Source organism: Medicago sativa, chromosome 3 (assembly GCF_051527215.1).
Source record: "Medicago sativa cultivar Bolivia chromosome 3, Bolivia_mono, whole genome shotgun sequence".
Taxonomy (NCBI): Eukaryota; Viridiplantae; Streptophyta; class Magnoliopsida; order Fabales; family Fabaceae; genus Medicago; species Medicago sativa.
This window is the reverse complement of record NC_140751.1, coordinates 74,755,445-74,767,576: the sequence shown is the minus strand read 5'-3', so window position 1 is coordinate 74,767,576 and position 12,132 is coordinate 74,755,445. Positions and strand designations below refer to the sequence as shown.

The 12,132-nt window shown below is 34.0% G+C and overlaps 1 protein-coding gene across 1 annotated transcript; it reads left to right on the top strand.

Moving 5' to 3' along the window:
* The first annotated feature begins 2,594 nt into the window (after window positions 1-2,594).
* LOC146940144 (putative beta-D-xylosidase 7) lies at window positions 2,595-8,778 on the top strand. Its single transcript, XM_085753747.1, has 6 exons — window positions 2,595-3,019; window positions 4,925-5,224; window positions 5,426-5,595; window positions 5,712-5,809; window positions 6,792-7,559; window positions 8,015-8,778. The coding sequence occupies exons 1-6, from the start codon at window positions 2,612-2,614 to the stop codon at window positions 8,602-8,604; spliced, it is 2,334 nt and encodes a 777-aa protein (XP_085609873.1). The 5' UTR covers window positions 2,595-2,611; the 3' UTR covers window positions 8,605-8,778.
* Window positions 8,779-12,132: the final 3,354 nt, after the last annotated feature.

Here is a 12,132-nt window from a genome sequence, read left to right as displayed (position 1 = left end):
ACCAGACAATATTGTAAATGTTTTTCGTAAATAAGCCTATATTTTTTTTTTGAATAATCGTAAATAAGCATTTAAAACTCAAACTATATAAGCAGAATATTGTTTTTTTTATGTTATTTCTAATGTTTATTTTCCCTTGAGAGAGCTGCTTTTATTTTTTATTTTTTGAGGAAGAGAGCTACTTTTATTCTCCACTATTTGAATTCGAAAAATTACACTTTTTGAATTTTTTTGGTGATGGCAGGGGTTTGAAACCCCGGACCTTTTATATATGAGAAATGTTAACGAGTTCCTCCAGGGCACTCTTTAAGGATCATAAGTAGTAAATATATTATGAAAATGCATGTAATCAATGCTTTGGAAATCGAAATATTTGACTTTTTTAAAGAATAGTTACTTATTTTAGAATGCTTAAAGAGTGCCCGGGGGCACTCGTTAACAAGACCCTTTATATATTATGCATTGTTCCTACCAACTGACTTAAGTTGACGAGGACTACACTTTTTGAATTAATCAACCTGGAGTAAAATACACTAATTTTCTCGCATTCAAATCAGTTAAAATAGAGAGAAAATTGTGTTTTTTCTCGACTGAATTAATAAATTTGGAAGGAAGCGAGGTTTAAGAATATATAGGGGTGATAAAAGAAGTTTTTTTCCTTTTCTTTTTCTTCTAATGCCCTAAGATAGTTGACATGGGCCTGAATTGCATTTATCTTTGGGTTTAGTACAAATTCAAAAAAAGTGCTCTTTAGGCACTTATGTTTGCTCTTAGGTATCCTCATTTGACAAAAATATTTTTAATAACAATTAACTACCATTCGTTTGTGAACAATAGTTAACTGTCATTTACTCACCAATATAATTATGTGCTGGTCATATACTACAAAAGAAACAACAACTCCTACACATTAAAAAACATAAACCATAATCACTCCAAATTCCAAGAAATTAAACTTCATCAAATTTCTTCAAATACAAGCAAGTATCATGTAAGTGTTTAAAATCCCTAAGATTCTAAGTTTTATATGTAATTTTTTTTCTTGCTAACCAGTGCTTCTAGGATACTAGTTAGGGAATCTTTAAGGTAAAATACATTTTATTGTCCTTTGAATTTGACAAAAATATCAAATTAGTCCTTTCATTTATTTGGGTCTTGCTAGCTGGTGCTTCTAGGATACTAGTTAGGGAATCTTTAAGGTAAAATGCATCATTTTGTCCTTTGAGTTTGACAAAAATATCAGATTAGTCTTGTAAGTTTTTTGGGTCTTCCTAACCAGTACTTCTGGGGCACTGGTTAACATTTTTTTTTTCCTTTCTTTCTCATTTGTTAGTGTTTAGGGTTTAAGAATTTGATGATTTTTTTGGGTAGTTTTTGATTAATTATTTGCATGTTTTGATTGTGAATGTAGTTTGAACCAAGTTTAACTGTAACATTGTTGTTTAAAAATTAAAATAATACAATGACCAAATTATGTATATTTTGTGCTCTAAGTTTTTGATGAAATGTCTCAATCAATTTTTCATTGATTTTTTTTTTCTTTCTTATTTTGCTTGTTGTGTCCATATGGTTGAAAATCTAGTTAATCTCAAGCTAGGTAGGCCGACCCAAACTAGCAACGTACACAAAGCAAATGATTTGGCGAACCCTCATTCTAAAAGGGCCTGTCGTAGGAACGCCAATGGAGAGAAAACCTCATAGACGAGTCTGCCACAAGTGCTTGACCCTACATAGAAACTTCTATAAATTCATCGACATAGTTTTTTGTGTGGTTCAGATTGGATCATAGTTTTTGTGGTCCACGATACACAGAAACTTCTATAAACTGATGTGTTTGGTTCATTTACGAACCACACAACAAAATCATGAACACTTATCCAATATATCTAAATACCAAGTTAACCGCAGTTTACTACAACAAGAAAAAAACTCAATTTATTTATGATCCAGGTTAATGTCCCAACAAGTGACTTGAACGATCAACTAAACCAAAGTAATACTCCCTTCGGTCACATTTATAAGAAAAAAAACAACTTTTTAGGTACATTGAATAACTAATGTATCTAACATATAAATGTGACTGGATACATTACTTATTCAATGAACCTAAAAAATTGTTTTTTTGCTTATAAATGTGACCGGAGGGAGTAGTTGGCTCAACCACGAAGAGAGAGGAGGTGGCTAATGAAATAAGACAATTGGTAACTTGTGCCCTCAAGGGCACATGTTAAAGAATTTATTACAGAAGTATACGTATCAAAAGTCGTGCATTCAATTTTTAAAAAGTTAAAATATTATGTTTTCCAATGCGAAGTTACTATTTTTGGGTTCTTTAACATGTACCCTAAAGACACAAGTTAAGATGACCCATGAAATAATACATGGGCATGCAATTTCAAGTTCCAACACTAAAAGCATCTATCTCAACACTAAAATAGAGATAGAGTGATTCCATTGAAACTTTTACCTGTGGGACACATACATATTGAAACATAATAATTAGCAAATAAATAAAACAACAAAAACTAATAATTGCCACTAATCTAGTAGTACTCTTCTCTCTCTATAACATTTTCCAGCCCAATAATGCACTCACTTCACACTTCTCACTATGGCCCTCTCATCAACCTTTACCTTTGTCACCATCATCTTCCTTTTCCTCACCTTCACTTCCAACTCAGTCCTTGCTCAGCTACCACCATTTGCTTGTGACTATTCAAACCCATCAACCAGATCCTACCCATTTTGCAACCCAAAGCTTCCGATCACTCAAAGAACCAAAGACCTTGTTTCAAGACTCACATTGGATGAGAAACTTGCTCAACTAGTTAACTCAGCTCCTCCCATTCCTAGACTTGGTATCCCTGGTTATCAGTGGTGGAGTGAAGCACTTCATGGTGTTGGTAGTGTTGGACGTGGGATCTTCTTCAATGGAAGTATCACTTCAGCTACTAGCTTCCCTCAAGTTATTACTACAGCAGCTAGCTTTGATTCTCACCTTTGGTACCGAATCGGTCAGGTATATTGTTCAGTCTTAGAATTTAAGGTGTATGATAACTAACTCAACTTCACAACCGCCTTAAAAAAATCCATAACCGCTTTAGAATTTTAGACGTGCTTTTTTGAGCTTATTAGCATTTGTGAGAGAGAGTGAAAACGGCTTAGGATTTTTTACCTTTTAACTTATTTTTACGGTCTAACACACACAAATAATTTAGTCTTGCATCATGCACAAGTTTGTTTACAACTGTTGGATCAATATGTCGTATTTGATCTAAGACTTGTTGATACAATGGTGGGACTTATTGAACCAATAATGTGTTTACTACACTTGGATCTGTATGTCGTATTTGATCCAACTGTAAGACTTATTGATACAATGGTAGGACTTATTGATCCAATAATGAGAACAAATTTGTGCATGGTGCAAGACCTATCTCACATGTCCACCATAAAATTGGTCATTCTTATAAGCTATCCAAAATAGTTTACTGGTATATGAAAAAAATTTGGCTTTAGTTTATTTTATATTTTGTTAAAGAAATAATTTCACTTAATTTCACTTTTGGCCTATAACGCATCGCTATTGTGCAATTTATGCCCCCATGATTTGCCCCCCTATATTTTTTCCTCTATAATTTGGCAGTATAGTACCCCTCCCAATTTGGCACAAATTTTATGCTTAGTGCCATTCATCTCTATATTAGCATGGATTTTATTTAATAAAAACTAAAAGCACAAAAAATGCCGAAAATTTGAAATCCTAATTAGGGATTTCATTCACTCTCACGTGTACGAGCTGATTTGTTGCGTTTTTATTTTAAATTTTGAAGTAAAGTCACGTTGACTATGAGAGTTGAGTGTCAGGTTAATAAACAATGTCATCTCAACGTAAAATTTGAAAAAAATTGAGAGAGGGACTGCCAAATAGCAAATGGGAGCCAAAATCGTACAACCACAATCCTTGGGGGCCAAGAACATAGTTAAGCTATATAATTCATACATAAGCATTGTAAGCACTTAATTTAGCTGTTTATCCAAATAGGGTCTAAGTTGAGTGTTGCTTCGCCCATATTGATATCAGGGGAGTTGTAGAGAATCCAAGTTCAGGGGAGTTATTAGGGTAGTCGAACTCAAACTGAGTACAGAACAAAACAGTCACCACAGCACTGTCACCATCGGAAAATAGGATATGGATCCTTTGCATTGCAAATTTTTTATAATGAAGCGCATTGCAAAGCTATTAGATTGAGTGATAAAATGCAGAGTCGTTAGTAGATTAAGTGTGTGTTTGGTTCAGCTTTGAATATAATTGATTCTGACAGAATTGATTCTGATAGAATTGATTTTGACAGAATTGATTCTGAGAGAATTGATTTATGTTTGGATACAATTATGTAGAATTGATTAAACAAACTGATTTATGTTTGGATACAATTATGTAGAATTGCTTTTGAATGTATAATTACTAAAATAGACATAGCTAAAGGAGAATTGATAAAGAAGGAGAATTGATAAAGGGCAATAAAGGAAAATAATAGGTTGTAATAATAAAATATAATATTTACTGTTTATAATTGATTCTAGAAAAGCTAGAAGCTAGGATTTGTAGCTTCATGGAGAATTGCTTTTGGAGGATAAAAGCAATTCTGAAAAGCCAAACCAAACACGTTGTTTTTGGCTAGAATTGCTTTTGGCACTGTAGAGAATTGCTTTTGGCTGGGCAGAAGCTGAACCAAACAGGCCCTAACAACACTGCCAGCATTCTCTCTTTCAATCTAACAGTTCTGCAGTATGACGCATCATAAAGCAGCTACCGAAGATCCATTTTGCAGAAAATATGAAACTCCCAAATAGTAAAGTTACTTTTCATTTTTTTTTAGCTAGTGTTAATTGTTTTTGAATGAATGTGGAAATGCAACAGGCAATTGGGGTTGAAGCGAGAGCAATATACAATGGAGGACAAGCAATGGGGATGACATTTTGGGCACCAAACATAAACATATTCAGGGATCCAAGATGGGGGAGAGGACAAGAAACAGCTGGTGAAGATCCTATGATGACTTCTAACTATGCTGTTTCCTATGTTAGAGGACTTCAAGGTGATTCCTTTCAAGGTGGTAAATTAAGGGGACACCTTCAAGCTTCTGCATGTTGCAAGCATTTCACTGCCTATGATTTGGACAATTGGAAGGGTGTTAATCGCTTTCACTTCGATGCTCGCGTAAGTAACTACACGTGCCTAGTTACAATGCTCTTATGTCCTCTTTTTATTACCTTTGGTCTTAAATATAAGCAAAAGAAATTGATCCAAATTCCAAACATATGTACTTTTTGCAGATACATTTTTGTTTATATTTAAGATCGGAGTGAGAAACTTTCATTGAATTATTATTTACTGAATATATTCATTATGATTCTTAAGGTGAGTTTGCAAGATTTAGCGGACACATATCAACCACCATTTCGTAGTTGCATTGAGCAAGGACGAGCTAGTGGAATAATGTGTGCTTATAACCGTGTAAACGGGGTTCCAAGTTGTGCCGATTTCAATCTCTTAACAAATACTGTTAGAAAACAATGGGAATTCCACGGGTGAATAATTACTGATTAGTTAGTTTCACTTTTTACTTAACTTATTATCTTGTTGAAGCAATGAATGGTTGGTTAGTTCTTAATTAAGTGTATCATTTTGTGGTGAATAAAATCAGGTATATTGTGTCAGATTGTGGAGCTGTTGGGATCATACATGATGAGCAAGGGTATGCAAAATCAGCAGAGGATGCTGTAGCTGATGTTCTTCATGCTGGTATCTATTTAGGGTCTAACCCTCTTTTTAGATTGTTCTTATCTTTTCATTGCTTTGCTTTATTATGTGATACTATTAGTAACCATACAATTAAATCTTGGTTATGAGTGAAATGAACTCACAAAGTGTAAAGGTTAATTACCTAATCTGCAAGTCACTTGTCACAAAGTGTAAAGATTTAATTACTACTCATGAAAGCATTGTCACTTGTCTTTTGTCGGTTTAGATATATGGCTTTGAATAAGGTTTTGGCCCACTTGTACTCCTGTAGCCATGTGTCTCTCAGTCTCAGTCAACCATTTCATTCAATTCTGTTTTTTATGCTGATATAGTATAATTCTTTTTGGTTATTCCTTTTTCAAATTTGCATTTCACAATTTTGATTGAGAACTTGCAGTATAATTTTCCTTTACTTTTATGGTTTTCTATCTTTGAATATATGTTATATTTTCTTTTTCTTTTTCATTCATCAAAATATAAACTCTTTGGCAAATCAGCTCTTGTTCTTCCATTTGTCTATGTTACTTTCTAGTTGCCTAACATATTCATCTATGACTGTTAGTCCTTGAAAAAGACTTTCCCTCAACTGTATTTATTATTCTTACTATATAATGACGATTACACCCTTGTATAGAAAGCTATTTACATTTATGTAGACAAGTCCAAAGGGAAATAATTACACCATGTTAAGTTATTAAAATATTATTATCTTTACTTTAATTCTATCTAGCTATAATATTTTGGATTTAATTACTATGCATTAACAATATAAAAAAAGTACATTGAATTTCATTATAAAGACATATATACAAATATTTTAAAAATGGCGTTATGACATAATACCATGGTGAAATCTAACTGGATGTCAGGAAAAAATTACATTATCATTGTGTGATTATGGTTTTCTTGACTATAGGACTGCCGTTGTAATTGTAACTGTAATTTAGTTGAATCACAAATAATGTGCTTTGAAAATTTGCAGGGATGGATCTAGAATGTGGAAGTTATTTGACAGACCATGCAAAATCAGCAGTGCAACAGAAAAAATTACCTATAGTTCGAATAGACCGGGCCCTTCACAATCTATTTTCAATTAGAATAAGGCTAGGCCTATTTGATGGAAATCCAGCAAAGCTTCCATTTGGCATGATTGGTTCCAACCATGTCTGTTCCGAAAATCATTTATATCTAGCTCTTGAAGCTGCAAGAAACGGCATTGTCCTTTTAAAGAACACTGCTTCACTTCTTCCACTTCCAAAAACTAGTATTTCCTTAGCAGTCATAGGTCCTAATGCCAATGCTTCCCCTCTAACTCTTCTAGGAAACTATGCTGGCCCTCCTTGTAAATCTATTTCTGTACTTCAAGGGTTTCACCACTATGTTAAGGACGCTGTTTTTCATCCTGGTTGTGATGGTGGACCAAAGTGTGCTTCGGCTCAAATAGCCGCGGCAGTGAACGTTGCTAAGAATGCGGATTATGTTGTTCTTGTTATGGGATTGGATCAAAGTGTAGAGAGGGAAGAGCGCGATCGCATTCATCTTGACTTGCCAGGCAAGCAACTTGAGCTCATTAACAGTGTTGCCAAAGCTTCTAAGCGACCAGTTATTTTGGTGCTCCTTTGTGGAGGTCCTATAGATATTAGTTCGGCTAAAAATGACGATAAAATTGGAGGTATTATCTGGGCTGGTTATCCGGGTGAACTCGGAGGCATTGCACTTGCACAGATTATCTTCGGTGATCACAATCCAGGTGAAGTTTCTTGTATAATTTGCACTCGTGAACTATTAGACAAACATAAGGAGATTAGATAATATACAATTTGGTTTATGAAAATGAGAAATTTTGTTAGAGCTTGTTAATAGATGTCTACAGAAGGATGATTTTTTTTTAATAAGTTGACATATTTAGAGAATAAACAACACAAGCTGTCATTTTCAAGACCAAATTATATGCGAGTTTAAAGACCTATTTGCATCATGTTAAACATTTTCATAACCATCCAATTATTTCCTGCAACATACGTGTTGTAGAGATATTTAGGAGTAATATAACAACGTGGGGAAATCTGATTGAATGGCTGAAAAAGTTTTATTCTGTTAATACATAGTCCTTAAATTCATTATATCTCAAGTCTTTAGAAAACATTATGCGAGTTCATAGATTTACAATTTCACCACTCAATTTTAGTCATGAATGCAATGTAGGAGGAAGACTACCAATTACTTGGTACCCAAAAGATTACATTAAAGTTCCAATGACAGACATGAGGATGAGAGCTGATCCCACAACCGGCTATCCAGGAAGAACTTACAGATTTTACAAGGGTCCTACAGTGTATGAATTTGGCCATGGACTAAGCTACACAAAATATTCCTACGAGTTTGTTTCCGTTACACACGACAAACTTCATTTCAATCATTCGTCCACTCATTTGATGGCTGAAAATTCAGAAACCATAAGGTACAAATTAGTTTCAGAGTTAGGTGAAGAAACCTGCAAAAGCATGTCGGTCTCAGTCACAGTTGGAGTAAAAAACCATGGAAACATTGTAGGGAGGCATCCTATATTGCTGTTTACGAGACCACTAAAACATCGAACCGGAAGTCCTATGAAACAATTGGTAGGTTTTCATAGCTTGTTGTTAGATGCAGGGGAAAGGAGCCATGTTGGATTTGAGCTTAGTCCTTGTGAGCATCTTAGTCGAGCGAACGAGGCTGGTTTGAAGATCATAGAAGAAGGGTCTCATTTGTTGCATGTAGGTGAAGAAGAGTACCTAATAGACATCATTGTTTGATTCTACATATTTATTCTTAAACAAGATAAAGCTAATATAGCGATCTTGTTTATGAAACATGATTTATTTGGAGATTACTAGAACCAAAAATGTACTGTAATGTGATTCCAGTTTCATGGTATATGTATATGATTGTACTTAATTTTCTATTTATTTACCTTACTTTCAACTTCAGTCTTGTTATTCGATTCAAAATTTCAAAGTCTTTAAAACTTTTAACATTTACCTTTTTTTTATTTTATTTAATTGCATTTTTTCATTGGTTTTTATATTATTCGTAATCGTAAATCATATTTGCTATCATTGTCATTTAAATGCTTTCTTCTGTTTTGAACCATCTACATATTTTTTCCTATGAAATTGGACGTCGTTAATAATTGACATGTTCGGTGAGACAAATTTAGAGTAACTTGTTATTGTCAAAAGAGAAATGATATTTGTACAACTACTTTTTGACAACTTTTTCAACAACTTTCTCTCTCAAATTCACATGTGCTTTTATTTTCTCTTTTCTTCTTTCTCTCTCTATTGTTTATGTCCAATAAAATGAGAGGAAAAATGGTTGTCATGAAAGTTGTCTAAAATTGGTTGTTTAAATATCATTCCTCTTGTCAAAAACATTATGAAAACGTGTTTATGCCGCATAATATACCAGGGTAATAATGCCACTTTAGTAACTTAACATGTATTTTTCCGTCATTGTTGTTGAGTCAACATGTATTTTTAAATGTTTTTTTTCACCTTTGACATCAATGTTAAAGTCTAATGGTGGAATACGCCTAGGTACTATTCGAGGTGTCGTATCCAGAGTTGTTATGAAAGGTGTTGGTCAATATATGATTAAATATCTCAATGACTTCACCACCAAAAAAAAAAATCTCAATGACTTTTAGTTTAGTGTTGGGGTTTTAGGTGGTGCAGAGACCATTTTGCACAGTGCCAATAGAGTGTTGAGCCAACAACATGGAGATGGTTCCTTGACTATCCTCATAATAGATTTTTTGAATGCTTTCAATTTGGTAGGCAAGTCGGCACTGTTGCGTGAAGTGAGATTGAGACACCATCTATTTCTTTATGGGTTGAGTTTCTTGATGGACAAGCAACGAGATTATACCTTGGTGATAGACATATTATATCTACTAGTGGAGTGCAACAAGGTGACACATTACGACCGCTCCTTTTGACTCTTATGTTACACTTTCTTATTCATCAGATCCAAGATAGTTGCAGGCTTCTTCTTCATGTTTGATATCTTAATGATAAGACTCTTGTAGGGGATTCAGAGGATGTGGCTAAAGTTATAGACATCATTTGAAATTATGGGCATGAATTGGGCCTTGAATTGAATATTCGTAAGACTGAGATCTTTTGCCCTTCATGTAATGGTAGTAAGCATCGTGGGGGGTTTGTTCCCTTCGGATATTGGGAGGCCGACTTTGGGGGTGAAATTGCTCAAAGGGGCTATTAGCCGAGATAGAGGTTTTAGTGAGGGGTTAGCCATGAAGAGAGCTTCTAGGGTTGTTGATTTAATGTATATTCTTCCACAATTATGGAATCCTCAGATTGAACTTCTTTTACTTCGATCATGCATGGGCATCACCAAACTTTTCTTTGGCCTAAGGACATGTCAACTAATTCACATAGAGGAGGCGGCTATATTGTTTGATAAAGAGTTGTGTGGAGCGGTTGAAGACATTGTGATTGGTGGAGGTCCTTTCATTAAGGACCTTCAATGGATGTTGGCTTCTTTGCCTATTATGTTTGGAGGGTTGAGTTTGTGCTCAGGTGTAGAGGGTTCCTCATACACTTTTGTGCCTTCCAGGGCACATTCTTGGGTGCTCACTAGGGCACATTCTTAGGTGCCCAATATCATATTTTAAAAGACGGTGTGATAAGTGGTATGTAATTTATTTTATTGTTACATAATTGGACATTTATTTTTAACATATGTTTAAAAAAATAAAGATAACCAAACAAGTTTTTTTTAATAATTTCTTTAATAAATTAACTTTTTTTTGTGGTGGCTGGGGTTTGATCCCTTAACCCTGCATATATTATGCATCGTGTGTGTGTCGATTAAAAAAAAAAGTCACATTTGTCTACCTAGTTTCCTTTAAAAAAGGTTATGCTAACCAGTGTTCTTAGAACATTAGCATAATGACATCAAAGAGAATAGCAGGTGTCTCAACTAGATTCTAATCATATGTCAACTGTTCATATATATTATTGAAAAAAGAGGAAAATAAATATAAATAAAAAATTGAGGGGATATAAACTTGACCCAGTAAATTCACACAAAAGTGTAGGTTAACCTAAACGCGTAGTACAAAAAAAATATAACACCACAAGAGGATTTGCCTCTATTTAAACTTGAGAGATCTACAATGCGAGGAATGGAGCGTCCGTCAACACGAAAGCGGGTCCATGTACCGTCTAGGGGTTTATTTATTTTTTAGGAAAGGGGTATTGGTTAAGAAATCTACAAGCAGGGGCGGAGCCACCTATTGCCCAGGGGATTCAAGTGAACCCCCTCAACTTTTTGGATTTACCCCAATTATCCTATGTTTTTCTCTGTTGAACCCCCTGAAATATAACCTTTGAACCCCCTCATTGCACGGACCAGGATTCCATGACTTTTGGGCGGGAAAAGTCATGTGACTTTCAACAAATCTTGTCCGTTGAAGATTTTTTTAATGTACCAGATTGTTCCATTCTGCTTTTTATCTTTTTAAACCGGTTATTAAAAAAGCGATTTTAAAAAGTTTTTTTTTTTTGAAAAATAATTTTTATTTTCAGTTTTGATTTTATCCCTTAGGATTGTATTACTGGCTCTGATACCAGGTTGTTGGCAGAATCACCAGCGGAATTTTCTCGAACTTGATTTATGATTTGTTCGATTTTATATAAACCTTGAAATGGTTTTAAGAGCGTTTTAGCTCTTTCTCTTTGTATAATTGTAAGATTTTCTAAATCTTCTGTTTCTTTTAGAAAATCATCAATGTATTCTATATGATATTTTACTAAGTCTTGAGCACAAAAAAGAATTTGTTTTAATACAATTCTTTCATTATAAAAGTTTATATCAAAAACTATTTTTTCTAATCTCTTTTTAAAGAGTTCTACTTCTGTCTTAAGATCTAATCCGGGCATTATTGATTAGTCGTGGAGTTTTCCAAATTTTTGGCCTCTTTTAAGAGTGATTCGATTTGTGTTAGAACTTGGAAAGATTCCAAAAGAATTTTTGCTCTTGTTTTTTGGATCTCGGTGAGATTATTTTCTTGAATTTCTTCCAATAGATCTTCAATTAAATCTATATGAACCCTTGTTATAATTTGGGCCTTATAACCAATTTGTTTGAATGTTATTAAATCATAATACCATTCAATATCACTGACTATGGTTTTTAGTCTCTCTTTTAAAATTTCTAATTCTGTTTTAATTGTTAACCCAGGCATTATATGTTTGAACTTTCTAGAATTTTTTCTAAAGATTGTTCAAATTCAACTAGTTTTTGAGATGGCCATAACA

What these genes read in the sequence shown, in the direction of transcription:
- LOC146940144 (XM_085753747.1), top strand. Translation starts at nt 2,612, where the DNA reads ATGGCCCTCTCATCAACCTTTACCTTTGTCACCATCATCTTCCTTTTC. An exon ending in AGCTGATGTTCTTCATGCTG is followed by an intron (nt 5,810 to 6,791) that starts GTATCTATTTAG and finishes GAAAATTTGCAG; the next exon opens with GGATGGATCTAGAATGTGGA. An exon ending in CTTCGGTGATCACAATCCAG is followed by an intron (nt 7,560 to 8,014) that starts GTGAAGTTTCTT and finishes AATGCAATGTAG; the next exon opens with GAGGAAGACTACCAATTACT.